This window comes from Rhamphochromis sp. 'chilingali' (genome assembly GCF_963969265.1).
Source record: "Rhamphochromis sp. 'chilingali' genome assembly, chromosome: 11".
In the NCBI taxonomy this organism is placed as follows: Eukaryota; Metazoa; Chordata; class Actinopteri; order Cichliformes; family Cichlidae; genus Rhamphochromis; species Rhamphochromis sp. 'chilingali'.
Genome location: NC_137938.1, coordinates 6922374 through 6938213, shown reverse-complemented (window position 1 = coordinate 6938213; position 15840 = coordinate 6922374). Strand labels below are relative to the sequence as shown.

The 15840-nt window shown below is 41.6% G+C and overlaps 2 protein-coding genes and 1 long non-coding RNA gene across 3 annotated transcripts in view; 1 reads left to right on the top strand and 2 right to left on the bottom strand.

Moving 5' to 3' along the window:
* LOC308405059 (low-density lipoprotein receptor class A domain-containing protein 4-like) overlaps positions 1 to 15840 on the top strand; it is a 285430-nt gene that overhangs the window by 132887 nt on the left and 136703 nt on the right. The gene's annotated exons all lie outside the window — the stretch shown is intronic.
* Positions 175 to 1250, bottom strand: LOC308405967 (uncharacterized protein). The gene is made up of 2 exons (XM_080896784.1): positions 769 to 1250; positions 175 to 589 (listed from the first exon to the last, which is right to left on the bottom strand). Exons 1-2 carry the CDS (start codon positions 1247 to 1249, stop codon positions 582 to 584), a joined length of 489 nt encoding a protein of 162 aa, XP_080752910.1. The 5' UTR covers position 1250; the 3' UTR covers positions 175 to 581.
* LOC308406486 lies at positions 5812 to 7086 on the bottom strand. The gene is made up of 3 exons (XR_013973549.1): positions 6702 to 7086; positions 6498 to 6615; positions 5812 to 6366 (listed from the first exon to the last, which is right to left on the bottom strand). It is a non-coding gene; the product is annotated as an uncharacterized lncRNA (long non-coding RNA).

Sequence of the window (15840 nt, the reverse complement as noted above, 5' to 3'; positions counted from 1 at the left end):
AGCGGGGTTACTGGAGCCTTAAACACACAGAAACAAACGTTCTCAACGTGGTTACCGGAGAGAGTGAGTGTGACAGGTAGGGAGACGTGCGTTATGTCAGGCAACCGGTGACCAGACAGGGCGGACACGCGGAGAGGATGAGGCAGTGGTCGTTTGCCAATGCTGAGCTTGGAGACTAGCGACGCATCAATGAAATTCTGTTCTGCACCAGAGTCAATTAACACAGAGAGGGAATGGGACAACGACCGGAGGGTGAGTTTAGCAGGCAGCAAGAGACGGGGAAGAGGCTTGTTGCTGGACAGGTCGCCCACCAGTACCCTCTCAATTACTGGCGGGCGCCTCCTTTTGCCAGCGCCGGGCAGGCAGAGATGTAATGCCCCTTGCGACCGCAATACAGACACTCACCCGCGGAAAACCGGCGTTGTCGCTCCGCAGGGGTGAGTCGAGAACGTCCCAGCTGCATGGGTACCTCCTCCTCAGTTCCAAAAGCTCTAGCCTCCCGTGCGTCGGGTTGGGGCTCCCGAAAAGCCAGGGGCTCGCGAAACTGCTGTCTTCGTGAGCTCTGGCGCGCCCGCAGGCGATCATCCACCTGAATACACAGGGACATCAAAGCATTTAGAGAAGCAGGAAGCTCACGCATCATTATCTCATCCTTGAGCTCTTCGCGGATATTATTTAACAGAGTGGTCTTCAGGGCCTCAGGTCCCCATTTGGTCTGTGCAGCTAGAGTCCAGAAATCAACAGAAAAGTCAGCCATGCTTCGCCTACCTTGCTTCAGATTAATCAAACGATAGCCAGCTGCCTCCGTACTAGAGCCTTTATCAAACACCGACTTGAAGCGCGACAGGAAGTCGTCATAAGACATTCCGGGGCAAGCCTGCAGCTGGGCCTGGGCCCAGGCCAGGGCTCGATCACGTAGTAGCTGGGTGACGTAAGCGATCTTAACCCCGTCAGAAACAAACACATGGGGCAGTAATTGAAAGTGCATAGAACACTGCAACAAAAATCCCGCACATTTTCCCATCTCCCCAGAAAAAGCCTCAGGTGAAGGCAAAAGCTTATCCAGCGAAACCGCGGAGGCTACTGACGCTACCGCGCTAGCAGCCTGGGTAGCTGTGGCTGTTGTAGTGACGGCAGGAGCGTGCGTTACCTGGGGAGGGGCCGCGGGAGGCTGGTCCTCGGCCAGCGGAATCCGTTGGGCGAAGGCCTGCGTTAGAGACGCCACGTCTCCGCTGAGCTTCACCAGCATTTGTTCGTGTCGGTGCAGAAGCTCCTCCAGAGACATAGGGGCTGTCGCTGCCGAGGCTGGGCCTGCTGAGTCCATAGCGGTGGCTGGATTATTCTGTCAGGCTCAGGAGGGACTCGGAGGCAGACCGTCACTTAAGTTCATGATTTATTTACACACACAGACACCAGGTGCGAATATATACAGGTGAGGGGGCACAGGCACGGGAAGAAGAGGGCTATGTACAAAATCCACTGAAGCTCAGGTAGCTCGGACTCCGGCTTTAGCTCACCAACGGCGGTCCTCAGGCTGGCGAGAATCCTGGCACAGAGAGGAAAGGCAGGTAAGTAGTGGCACGACAGAAACTCGAAAAACGGCTCAGATAGGTGATGACACTGACGAGTGTTACACAATAATCCAGCGAGGAAGCACTCTCAGCAGCCGCCTTAAGAAGTGAGTGAGATGATTGCTTGCAGGTGTCCGAGCCAGGGGCTGGAGCCGTCATGACTCCGCCCCGGTAGAGCACAGTGCAGGGGAGAGAGAGAGATGCAGCACAACAAAAACACTTGTAGCCATTCAGAGTCAGCCGAGAAGGCACAGGGTCATGACAATCTCAGTGCTGAAGTGTCGAGAAAATTGTAGCTTTCTGTGAGCGAAGCAAGCCCATGACCTTCTGTATTTTTCACTGACGTCCCATCCAGGGACAGAAAAAAACAAACCTCAGTCTGGACCCTTACTTTTGTTGCCTCTGGGCTTAGTTACAGCCAGCCTTGAAATCGTTTCATATAAATCATGGAAAAGTATAAAGGCTGCAAATGTCACAGAAACAGTGATAAATAAGTCTTTATAAATATAAAGACAAACTGATTATTAATGTGCAGATAAATAAATAATAAAATAATATAATTAATTATATAATTAGAAATAAATTATTGACTTTATTTATTTTTATATACCATTTATTATTTATATTTACTACAGACAGTGACCAAATAATAGAATTTTAAAATCTATCTTAAATGCATGATCGAAACCTATATTCTCATTGCCGTTTGTTAGTTTTTATTTTAAAATTTCAGTGTCTTTATGATTGCATTATCTGTTTTCCAACAGATGACTAAAGTTACTAGCTGATTAATTTTCACTATTTATGAACAGAATATTTGATTTGTTTTTATAATTCCTCTGTTTACTTAATGGAGAGGAAATGATAAGCTGTTCATTATCAATGAATGAGATGATTTATGGTTAATACACCTGAATATTGCACTCTGAGTACAGCTTTGAACTGTGAACTGAGCCACATAGAGCTGAAGCACTGAACACAGCAGTCTTGACAGTGCTAACCTCTGAGAGAACAGAGAGCCACGCGGCCAAGAACAAAGGATGCTTTCATGTTAACTGTGTGACATCCAGGCTTGCCAACTTTCAACACCCAGCTGAAGTGAGATTCTGATCTTTTTTCTTCTATTATTTGTAGACTCATTTCAGTGCCGAAAAGTGGAGAAAATTGTAGTGTTCTGTGAGCGGGGAAGGGCTATGACCTTTACTGTATTTTTCCATCGAGGACTGGTATCTTCTTATTTGTCAACCCTCGATGTAGGCCAGCTGAGATTTTTAATAATTGCTGGAACCACAGAAACACCTGCAATGAAAGTGGCATTACAGGTCATCCTCCTTTTTAGCCTGTTTGTTTATTGTGGGTGAACTATTAGCACTAGTAAGCTAACATTTGCTTTTTACCTCTAATCATCCATGTCATTACAGTTCCTCAAGGGGTAACTTGAATGCATATAATTCCTGGAGAATCTACTTCATAGCATAGAATTAATAATCTCCTGTTAAAAGGGAGTTTTTCCTTCCCACTGTCGCCAAAGTGCTTGCTCATAGGGGGCCATATGATTTTGGGGTTTTTCTCTGTATGCATTATTCTAGGGTCTACCTTAAAATATAAACCACCTTGAGGCGACCGTTGTTGTGATTTGGCGCTGTTTAAATAAAATTTTATTTAATTGAATAAAGCAACCTCGAGGAGAGAACAGTCAATTTCATTTTTCAGGGCTGCCAAATCAAATTCAAGACCTCCTGAAAGTGATTTTTAAAAGATACTGACCCAGCATTGACATCCAACGATATGAACTTTATTGTATTTGCTCTAAGAATTGTCACTGAAAACTAAAACGTAACTTTACTTTGTCTGATTTGGATCAACTTTAGACCGAGGTTTAGGTCTGTTTTGGAACACATAGCCCTATTACAGCCATGAAAATAGCGTTACAACCCATCCAAAGAAACTCTTTGAAAAGACTTTGAAAATGCAACTTTTAGCAGCATTGAGATTTGGGTGAAAAGTGAAAGGTAAAAATTTGCCGTTCCTTGACATCAAAAGTCATCTAGAGAAAGATGTCTTTTATGTCTGAGAACGGTGAGAAGTTACCTTTTCAGATTGTTGAAAAGGTGACTTTAAAAAGATGTTCCCTTCCCTGCTCAAAGCGCTTTGAGTGGACAGTAATACTAAGAATGGGCTGTTTGAATGCGACTCCTTTACATTTGAATTTGGTTGACAAATGAAATGTGAATAAATGGGGTTTTTTTGTATTATGAAAAGAACTTGAATTCAGCCAAATTTCTGATTACTTACTGAGCAGTTTTTCGTTAATGTGACGTGTGGAAGACACAATGGTGCTTAATTGGTACATAACCATCGAGGCAGCAAAGCTTTAAATTTAGGAGGTGTCTAGGTCAAACCTAGCTTTTCCCCCCGATTTACTCATAAGAAGAAGGTGCAGAGGTGCTCTTGGCTTCTTCCCACAGTCTCTATGTCTTTAAATTATCTATAGTTGGAGTGTGAATGTTTGCGTTGGCCCTGTGATAGACTGGTACTGTAGTACCAGTTAGTGCTCACTAACCCTAGCACAATGACAGCTGGAGTAGATTCCAGACCTTGGGTTATTAAAAGGAGACATTTTTACTCTTTTTAGTTGTGAAGTTTGTTTGTAATGTAGCTGATTTAGCAAATTTTCAAGATGGCGCCGGTGTGTGTGGCTGCTCATCTGTCACTCCCAACTTTGTGTGTGTTTATATTATTTCTGACCCATGTCGTTCACAAAACAAGGCTGAGGTGTGATCACCAGACACTACTGGACCTCCAACCTCTGGTACAAAATATTGTGTCATTTGGCGCTGATAGGCAGCAACCCTTGCTCCCAGTTCTACTGGAAATCCTGGGTTACCTGTACTGGGTTCCCACGCTGCCTTCCAGGTGAAAGCATCATTGTCGCCGGGGCAAACAAAGCGGTCGGCTGGTGAAGCTGAAGGTTTCCCTGAGGAATCTACTGTTTTCCGACCAGCGCATGGGTTGTTCCCAAGATTGTTGGGGAAGCCAAGATGAGCAATACCAGGACACGAAACTGAGGCTCTCTAGGTACTCTACAACCACCAGATGCTTTTATAAATGGAAATATAGAGAGTTTACAACAAGGAGCAAACCACTGGTTTGAACAAGATTAAACAGAAAACATTTAAAAGAACTGCACAGGTTTGAAAAACCACGATTAAATTATACCAGAATAATGAGAAAAGTAAAATATGGGAGAGAAAGAAACGTTTCAGTACCTGAAGCATACCACATCATCTGTCAAACATAGTTGAGGCAGTTCTATGACATGGACATGTTTGGCTGCCAGTGGAATGAGGCCACTGGTGTTTATTGATGACATGACTGCGGATAGTCAGGATCATTTGTAAAGTGTGCAAAGCTGTGGTCTCTGCTCAGAGTCAGGAAAACACTGCAAAACTAATCACACAGTTCTTCACAGTGCAAATGGATAATGACCCAAAGATAATGGTAAAAGCAACAAAGAGCTCCTCAAGGCAAGAAATGTGATATTCTTTAGTGGCCAAGTCAGTCCAGCTGATCTCAGCCTAGAAGTGCAAAAAGGAGCAACTGGAGGTAGCTGCAGTAAAGGGAGGAAGCACAGCATGCGGCGATGCCCATGGGTTCTAGACTTCAGGCAGTCACCAACTCCACGATATTTTTATTCTAGTTTTAAAAACGATCCCCATACATGTTCGTTTTTTTTTATTATTACTTGTAAGTATCTGAAATTGGGGACTGTGTATAAAAAAGCCTAATCAGTTACTGCAAAACTTCAGTCAACTGGGGGTCTATGCATAAAAGGGGTCTTAATGTGCTCTTAAACAGTTTCTGAACCATGCAGACTTTTTATAAAACTCCATGACTTAAAGCTGAAATTCTGCACTTTAATCACGTATTATTTAGGGCTGAACGATATATCGCATTTGCGATAATATCGCGACATGATCAAGTGCAATTTTCTAACCGCAAAGGCTGCGATTATACTCTGGACATGTCCAAATTCATGGGCTGCATCCTCCTGAGGCCGCATTTGTAGACCGATTACGTCACAGCGACGCGCCGAAGGCTGTCCAAATTACTACCATATCCCAGAATTCATAGCGCGGCCCAGCCAAACTCCAGTTTCCAGCAATGGCGGCCGCTACTAAGTTTTAAAATTACTCATACTAATCTTTCTGGGTCACAAAATAAACTTTTAACTAGTGATGGGCAGATGAAGCCCCATGAAGCACTGAAGCTTTTCATCCAATTGGTTCACCCCAACGCGAAGCTTCATGAAGCTTCATTTGCTCTAGCAGGACACCTACTGGACGTAAAAATAATAGCTGGCATGAATTTGAAGAGTGTGGCATTTTGCACACAGCCTGTAAATGTCAACAACAAAAGGAGTGTGTAAAACATGTATATTGTAGTGATGGCAGTATACTGTGTATATTTATAGTGGCAGTATGGGAAATGATTATTTGGAAATGCTTGAAATGGAAATGATCATTTACTGTGAGGTGAGGTGTGGTTGTGGTGTGGACAGTGGTTGTGCTTTTGTAACGTTGAGGTATGGACAGCTACACACTCCTGCCTGTTCACATTTTATTCTGTAAAAACTAAATTTTCACTGCTTTTATGACCTTTTTAGTGGGGAGAACATAGCTGGGATTTAATGATTTAACAAATCTTTTGAATCCTTTGTCCTCCACAATGCTAAATGGCTGGGAGTCCTCAATCACCATGCTAACCAGGTCTTCATCTATTTGAGATTGTTCTCCTGAGGAAAGACAATAAAGATAAAGCACAAATATAAATATCACACACGTAACTTATAACAGTTGTATAATATTGTTATATCATTTAGTAACATTACTGCATGCTATATTATCATTGCATTTGATGGCTCACCTGGTCTTGCTCCACAATCGGTGTTCCCCTTATTCTCATGCAAAGCTCTGTAGTGCCTAAGCATGGATGAGGTGTTGTTGTTATATCCCAGCTCCCTGGCACATAGCAAACACTTCACCTTGTACACAAGTAACGACAGCTTAACATAAGTTTTATTGCACCATCAGTATCATGAAAATACATCTTCTGTAGAAATTTACATACCTTGTTGGGAGGAATAAGATCAAAATGTTCCCACACAGGGGAGGACATCCTCCTCTCCTTAGCTGGCTCCATTCTCTCCTGACTTTCTCTCCTCACTCTCATAAACCTCCAAACGGTCTCCAAACTCTCACTAACCGCAGCTCTCCATCAAACACTCACATTTTGAATGAAGTCTGAGGGGTTTATATCGCTGTCATAGCTCGCGGCAAAGTTCGAACCACTTCATGAACCAGTCACGTGGTACAGCCGGGCAGCGAGGCTTCGGACGTCATCATTTTCAGCTCCTCCCATAAATGAAGCAAGCCTCGATACGCGCTTCGCGGAAACGCCCCCTCCATTACTCGACACACGCTCCGAAGCCTCGATACAGAACGTCCCATCACTACTTTTAACATATTTTCAGGCGAGAAAGTAGTTGTGTAAACATCAAATATCTGCTCGGTTTATCAAGATATCCCATATTTGCAAAAGTGCTTCGACGTTTTCAGAGGCGTCTGCTACCCACCAGCTCGACAGCTAGCCGGGAGCTCGAGGGTTACTGATGCGGCCGAGAACGGCACAACTCCCGGCACATCATTTTCAGATCACCGCGGAGTTTCGCTGCTCGGGTTAAACGTAATATATAAGTCACTTAGACAACCTAAAATGTTATTGTTTGGCTTTTTTCAGTGTTTTGTTTGTTCGTGAGTAAATCGGTTTGGCTGAGATTAAAGTTATTAGATTAGATAAAATAAAACTTTATTAATCCCCTGGGTGGGTTCCTCCTTGGTTTTCACACAGCTGACTAAACGTCAAACAGAAAACTTATTAAACAGAAGTATGAGACAGTCGAGAATTTACACCAGTGTCTGGTTATATTTTAGATAGCAAGAAGCAGACGGCCGAGTTTATTAAACTCCACCGAGACAGCGGTGACGCTAATCAGAACTAGACCGTCCAATTTCACGCCTTTAAATTTTAAAGGCGTGTTTGTGTGTGTGTTTATACAATTGCTATTATGTTTGCACTTTATGTGTAATGTTACTGACTGCAGAGATCAGTAAGATGTGTGTATTTTTTATTTATTAGTTTTATTTATTTAATATTATTTTTTAATTGAATGACTGTCTAGTAGTTCACAGATGTCGAAAAACTGAGTGTGGTAAAGCCACTGATTTTTTTTTATGTATATTTCTGCAATCTGCACATTGTACTGACTTTCATTTTAATGTTTACACCAGGGTTCCTTGTCAGCACTTTATGCTCAGATGTTTGTAAGCTAAAAATAAACTATTGTGTATGTTCAAATATACTGTTGTGATTGAAGAAGTTAAATAAAAATGTCAGTCATCAATTCATGCATCACCTCATGTCATCATAACAGAGGTCTGTCTTCCAGGAAAGAACAGTTTAAAATTAATGTAATATAGTATTGGCCATACTATATGATGTATTGCTTGTCTTTGTTTAATAATACAGAAGACAAAGACCTTAAAAAATAATCGCATATCGCATCGCAATCGCAATATTGGGGCAAAAAATCGCAATTAGATTATTTTCCATAATCGTTCAGCCCTAGTATTATTGTCTAATCTAATCTACTGAGGTGATGTACAGAGGCAAAAAAAACCATAAAAATTGAGTCTTCATCCAACACATTACGGACCTGACTGTATTTGCTATTTTTGGAAGTGTTTTCTTGTTTGAACAAAGTCTGGCTGCGTAGCACAGAGGTTTAAGATTATAATGGGGTTCAAGAGGTTAAACAATAGTTTGTCGTAGCAGCAGGTGGCTGTGTGTTCTCATTTCACTTTAAATTCCCTTGACATTTAGCTGAAAACACAGACCGTTAGAGCTGAAGAAAGCACAGGCAGACGACGGTAAGTTAATGAAGTGAACACTGAAAGCATCTTTTTGCTGCACTGTTTTATTACAGAGTTTACAAAATTCACTGTTTTTATTGCTCAAAAGAGTATTTTTTGTAATAAAGTACACCTTGTTGCTTGTTGTGCAGCCTTTTGATCTGTATCGCTGTCTAAAAAGCGCTCTAAAGATGCACAAGTGCTCTTTGAGAGTTATTATGCCAAATATAATGAGCAAAATAAAAAAGCTTAAACAGAAAAGATGCGTTTCAAAAGATTTCCAGAATTGCCTGCGCAGTTTCGAAATTGTCAAGGTTTTATATTGTCATGAAGAAATAGCATCACCGGTAATGTAAGCGTGTTTTTCGAACAAACAGCGCTCCTCTCGACCGTGACCTCTCGTATACTTTCACTTACACTATCATATAGTAGACGGTCTCCTTGTTTAACCGAGCCCTCGCGAGTGCTTTTGTTTGCCTCCTGCTCATTTTTTTCCCTTTATTCTTCAGGTAAACGCATATGCTGATCAGATCTTGACAGAACTTGAACCTCTGTGTCGAACATATTCATATCACGCTAATTAACTTGTGTGTGTGTGTCTGGGGAGGGGTTAATTGTTGTCTCACTTCAGTATTTCAGTAAAGCCTTTTCTTCAAATTCACGTGACACTTTTGAGTGTTGCTTGAGAGCAAGAAAGAGAAGAGCAGTGGAGGAGAAAGATGCTGGCTGGTAGATGGGAGAAGTAAAAGCAAAACCACAAAGTGAGAAGATGGACAAAGTGAGGAAGGAAGACAAGATGAGAGAGTAATAGGGAGTAATAGAGCTGGAGAGCCGAGGATAGACGGAAGAGGAGACGAGACTGAAAAAGAGTGGGGCTAGACGGACGATCAGGGTAATAGTTGAGACAAAATGAAAGACAGAGCGAGGAGAGGAGAGGCTGGGCAAGTCACCGAGGCTTCACTAATTGCCACTCAGAAGGAGGGGACAGGGCTCTTTCCAAAGAACGGTCATGCTGGTCTGTTCTTTGAATCGGATCTGTGTTCCTGCCCCTCCTCCCTCTGCCAGCGTCTAGACAAGAGCAGAACAAGCTGTTCTTGTTATGGGAGGAAGAGGATAAAATGTGCAGTGTCATTAGGTCGCTCACTGCCAGCCGGGCAAATCGGAAGAACTCGCACCAGAAGCGGGCCTGCAAGGTGTTTGCTCGGAACCGTTCTGTACGTGCACGTACAAGCCTGGGCGCCTGCGTTCGCGTGTGTTGATTAACCGCAGCAAAACACAGCAGCTCCCCACCTCCCCAACCACTGTAATGAATTTGATTAAAATGCTTCCTTCTACTTTTCCTCTGAAGGTTTTCTCTTTTTTTTTTCAACCTTCCATCTTCCATTTATTACCACACCAAGGACAAATAGTCTCACAGAAAAAAGGAAGAATCCAAACCAGAAGTGTGGAGAATCTGGCTGAGACTTGATTAGAGCCGTCGATTAGACCTGCGTAATCGCATTAAGTAATGAGTTTGGCACGCAGGAGTCAAAGCTGATTTGTTACTATGGCGAAGGCATCATTTAGCTGAACATTTCAGCAGGAGTCGTGTAAATAAGTCCAATTTTATCCGCCTCACGTACCGTCCACAAATCAAGCAGGACCATTTGCGAGACTGAACATGTGCAACTTTTCTGTTCTTGTTTCCATTTGTGTTTTCAAAGTAAAACGCAGAACTAAGCATGTTGATTCTGATTACCTTAATTAACGTGTTAAGGGAGTCACACAGATGGATCATAACTGTCTCGTTTCTTGTTCAGTCTGGTTCTGATGGGTCCCTGTGACATCTGTGCTATTACTGTGTTGGACACAGTTTTTATGTTTTTATAACAGGACCTGGGGTTTGGCTATGTGCAAATAAGTCATTATCTTCAGTTCATATCAGTTTATGCTCACATGATCACATGCATATGACATGTTGGAGTGTCCTAGCAGTGCATCAAGTAAGACAGGACAACTGAGGAAAACTGTAACTGAGCAAAAACACTGAGAGACAATGCTCCAACCCAACTATCCACACTTGGAGTCATGAACACAAGTGCACATTCACACTCCTTCACGACCAACAACTTATTATTATTCACGTCCAGACTTTACAAAATTACAGCAGGACACCCACACACACACTTATCACACGATACAAGGGTTAGTTTTAGTTAATGACAGACAAAAATATAGTGTTTCTTTCTTGAAGACAGGAATCACCAAAAATTAACCATTATTTCAGGCAGACTAAGGTCCCATCCGCCAGCAACCACTCACCAGCTGGTTAGGCATTTCCCCCTAACAACCAGAGGTCACTGACTGGTCTGTAAGCGTGTAAGATTAAGGCCTAATAAGTCAAACTCACTTGTCCTGCTGATATATCCGCTGATCTCTGTGACAACTTATATCAGCTGAAACCCTTCTTCATATCCAATTAGATGTCCAGTATAGGGCCATAGTTGTTACATTTGCAACCCACCTCAGCGCCCCGTTTTCACAGTATGTCTGACCTAATCAGTGTCATATCTGTATATGAAGATATTTGATAGTTCAAGGTAAAAAGACTGCATGAGAGGGGAAGAGTGAGGAATGATGCACAATAAAGGATAATCATTGTTTGGAAGATACATGAGCTTCATAACATGTATGTGTGAGTTATGAGAGGTCCTTCTTAATCTGGTTTGACTCTGGCCATCATGTCCTGTGTTTAAACGCTACAATATTGGCATAAAAGTAGGCTGACCCATCGGGACAGAAGACAGCCATTTAACCGATGATTGACCCGACACCATATAAACAGACTAACACGACTTGTTCAGCTTTCTTTCCCGTTATGTTACTTTTTCTATAACATGCACATGACACTGACCAGTGGCAGCTTAAGATGTTCTTGTGCGTAGAATATAAAAGTACTATATTGACTACTTTGACCCAAAATCTTTCGAAGGTGTTTGCTTGGGTTGAGATATAGTGACTCCGAATAACCCCTTTGAACAGCCTTTGGATGAATGGTTTCATTGAAAGGCTGTCCAGTTAGACTCCACTTCAATACAGATAGAAAATGTTTCATCATAGAATAAATATGACAACTGCAAACCCTGTTTTTTAATCGTTTGCGATGGGCCTTGAATCTAACCGAACAAACAAATTAAAACCATGTCAGCTAAATGTCCCCCGATATAACAGAGCCACCAGATCCTGTCACTGTAAGGGTCAAGGGTTAAGGTTTGTCTTTTCATTCGTCACAAGTCTGCATCTGTGAACGCTACGTTAACAGTAGGGGTTAAATTCTTCAAGAATTCAGCTAGTTTCATAAGATGGCAGTTCATTCAATACATTAAGATCACGAGAATACCCACAATCCTTTTGGGCAACACCAGGCTGAATGTAAAATTGTGTTTCTTTGTTTTAAAAAAACAAAACAAAAACTCCATCAAGCACCTTTGATTTGGGAATATACAGAATATAAGCACGAAATGTTGCCTTCAGTTATTTAATTTAGTCTCCTACGAGTCCTCCAACATGGAAGTGTAATTATTCCTGTCAGCTGATTGCGCGCTTTAGTGGAGAGTATTCCCAGGCAAAGTTTTAATGAAATAAAAGCAAACCAAACCACTCTAGACCTGCTCACTTTGCCCAGCTCTGTCTGTGGTTCACATTACATGTTAGTGTTCACTAACATGTTCACAGTACGTGTCACAGGTTTTGTGTTTCATAAGTGATGTTTGTTGCAAGCAGGAACATTTTTTGAAATTTCTCTCTAAATTATCCATCTGAGGAAAAACAACTTTTGTCTGTCTGAGTTCAAAAACATATCCATGGAGATGACATGCAGGTGAACACGCCTCCACATCTCAATTACTATTTGCTAAAGTTTGTGTGAGTTTTAATTACAGTAATAATGATGTTGGCTGTGGTGAACCAGAGACCATTTTTACCAGTGAAACTGTGCATCTTTACTTCAAAATGAGCTGTGTTTGTTCACTCGATATTCAGGAGCCCCGGTGAATGATCAAGTATTAGAGTAAATACACGGTACAGCTAATGGGTTGCTGTTCAGGCTACAGTATAATTGGTAATTCAGGCACAGTTCACACACTTAATTATTAAACGGTGCTCAGTCTGACTAGTGTGCACTTGCTCTGTCTAATGTAGAAAAATGAAATGTGAAAAATTCACATAGTGTCTCTCCCTGAAATGATGATGCAGTTACTTTGAATAATCCACAAACTGGGTTCTGGTCTTTATACAGAAGAGGAAACAGTGTCAATTGTTGACTTTCTGGATGATGTTGAATAAGAAAAGGGATAAAAACACTTACAAGTGTTTTTCTGCAGAAAACTAAAAGAAGAATTTCAATAACTTCCAAACGTCTCTGTAGAAGATATTTCAGAATTTCTGCTAGCAGCCTGGTCTTTACTCTTACGTAGGTATTTACTTGTTGCAACTATATCCATCACGGACCATGGACCATGACGGTGATAAGACTGATTGCATGGCTCTATTCTAGGAGCTCTTGGCACTCCCATGTGCATGAAAATCCCAAGGCAGACAAGGCTCTAACGGCATAAAGCAGAACAGGCATCAACAACAATTTAACACTGATTCCAGCTTGAAAGTAACAGCTGGGTTGGAGGTGTGTTGTAAAGCAGCTTGTATATTTACAGCGACTGTAGACAAGTTAAAGCAACTTAGGCCTTAGTTACACAGGCCTAAAGACCAGCCAGCACCCTGCCCCCGGCAATCTACATTCGCTAGGGAAACATTTGTATTCTTCAACCTGTTGGTAAGTGCAGGCTGGCTGTCACTGGGTAAAACCAGTTTCAAAGACTGTACTGGCCCCATTTTGTCGCTATCAGGTTGTCACAGTTGCATGTAGTTTGTGTGGAAGATGCTCTCTTGTCTGCAAATTTTAATTAGCCATTGAAAAAAGTTGATGTAACTAGATGCAAACTAGAAATAGAGAAAGTTACCTTTCAAAGTAAAACTTCTTTATTACTGCTGAAATGAACCCATTTCAAAAGGTGCAGCTTTTATTTTGAATGTTCAGAGTTTATGGCTTGCGTTGCACTCTTCAGTTTTACTACCATAAAGTGATTAATTGTTCAGTATCTACAATTAAGTCTGTGAAGGACATCAGCTGTGCCCTGCTGAGCTTATCCTTGAGTTTCATTTTATAGTTAGCCACATGGCAAGTGATTGACTTGAGTAGTTATGGTTTTATTGTGGTACCTTTTCTTGAAAACGCTTAAAAGAAACTAAATTTTGCCCTTGGTTTTACCTTTTGGGGTGAATTGGTCATCATCATTCAATTTTAGTTTTGTTTTTATCATTAATGTTTTTTTGTGGGGAAAACAAAAAAGAAGAATCTGCTTTTGTAGTTGACCTTGTGAAAAGATGCAAGAATTAAAAACTCTATATCATGTGTAAAAGCACAAGATATTGCCCGAAGCATTTTGCATATCTCTCTTTGTAGTTCAGAGATGTTACATTTTTTAATCCAAAAACTGTTCCAATTTGTCAGAAGCCTAGTGCCTACTAGCACTTGCAATGTAACTTGACCGGTGACACAGAGATTCTGGTGTTTTATTAGTATCAAGTAGAGAGGGGTTTCTTTTATTTAACTTCACACTGCCAGTAGCATACCTTAAGGACATTTATTAGACTTCAAACAGCCAACCTGTACTGGAAACAAATGCCTTCTTTCCTTTATAAGGTACAGTTCCCAAAAGGAGGTCGTGTCTTGAAGAACAAGGCGAGCTCCACAAATTTTACACCACCAAAGTCTGCTTACCAGTACTGGGGAATACAACTGCATATGTGATTTAAGTTTTATGCAGCCTTTGATGCCTGTAGTGTGAAGTCTGATAAATGTGATGTCACTTGAATAAAAAACAGGTGGGTCAGAGAAAATAAAATCTTGAGGTGTGGAGACAGAGAAAGTGATCTCTGCAGCCCCTCGTCTTTGCTGCAGGCTAGCAGCTCCAGGCTGTATCAGCTAATAACAGCATAACCAAGAGGACTGGATAGAGCACTCAGAGAATTGCTTGCCTAGTGCATAAGCCAAAAAGGTTTTCTACTTTCTAACTTTGCTTTCTTGATGATCAGAACAGGTGCTAATTAGTAAGTAAGTAAAACTTTGTGGATTGATGATTCATAACATAGTGAAGACCCGCCTTGTTGGCGTTATATATGTCACACCACGGAAAAAAGTGCCCAGAGAATCCCGCGTGACCAAAATTATAACAACTTACTGATGAGTCTTTTGAAGTGGTTGCTTGGACAAGGCCCTCAAACATTTGGTAGCCTATTCCACTCTTCAAAGTGACTTTGGCGCATCAGAACAATGATAAATCTGCAATAAGATGAGTCAGTCTGCCCCTGGTCTGCTATCAGTTTGTGAGTGAATGGGGTTGATTTGGTGATTACATCCAATCTGTTTGTGATAATAAAAATAAATATTTACTGTAATAAACTGACAAAAATCACAAGTCTGTAGTCTGGTGCAAATCTACTGCTTACATTCAGAGTCCAGCCTGAACCTCAAAGATGTGAAACAGAAATTCCTCAACAAATAGTTACGCAGTAATTAATTACTTTAACCGCATTACATTTTTCTGTCATGCAGTAACTTAAGTAAGTTAATACATAACAGCTGCAATTATGTTGTTATTTGTGTTACAAACACCAGATTTCAGTAAGTGTGCCTGGATGAAGGAAATGGTGGAGCATTCTACAGCGTTTGAGGAGTGAGAGTATGGACATGTGTGTGAGGGCAAAGTGCAAGCTGGGTTTAAGACAGAAACAACTGTATTATATTGATGGTGCACCTTGTGCTGTCGGCAAGCATCTGCACAGATGGCATGTTAACACAAAGCTAGCCAAGAACCCAGCGTAATGCTAAAGCTGAGTGTATGCAGACCCCAGTTCAGCTGCCAGAGCCTGAACTTCAGCAGTTAACAAAAGCAGTGATAAGCAGTCAAGCTTGTAGCCTCTGTTTCTACCTGTTTGTGTTTCTACGGTTGACTCATTATGGCGATTTCAAGTCTCTTTTGGCTAGTTTTCAGGTGTTGTGTTGTCAGTTTTGTGTTCATACATTAAAACTAAAAGAAATATTGTGTGTGTGTGTGTGTGTGTGTGTGTGTGTGTGTGTGTGTGTGTGTGTGTGTGTGTGTGTGTGTGTGTGTGTGTGTGTTGTCAATACGATAGGGATTCTTCATTGTTGTTGGTTAGGCATTTGTAACCTGAGGTTAGCCTGATAGTTATGTGACAAG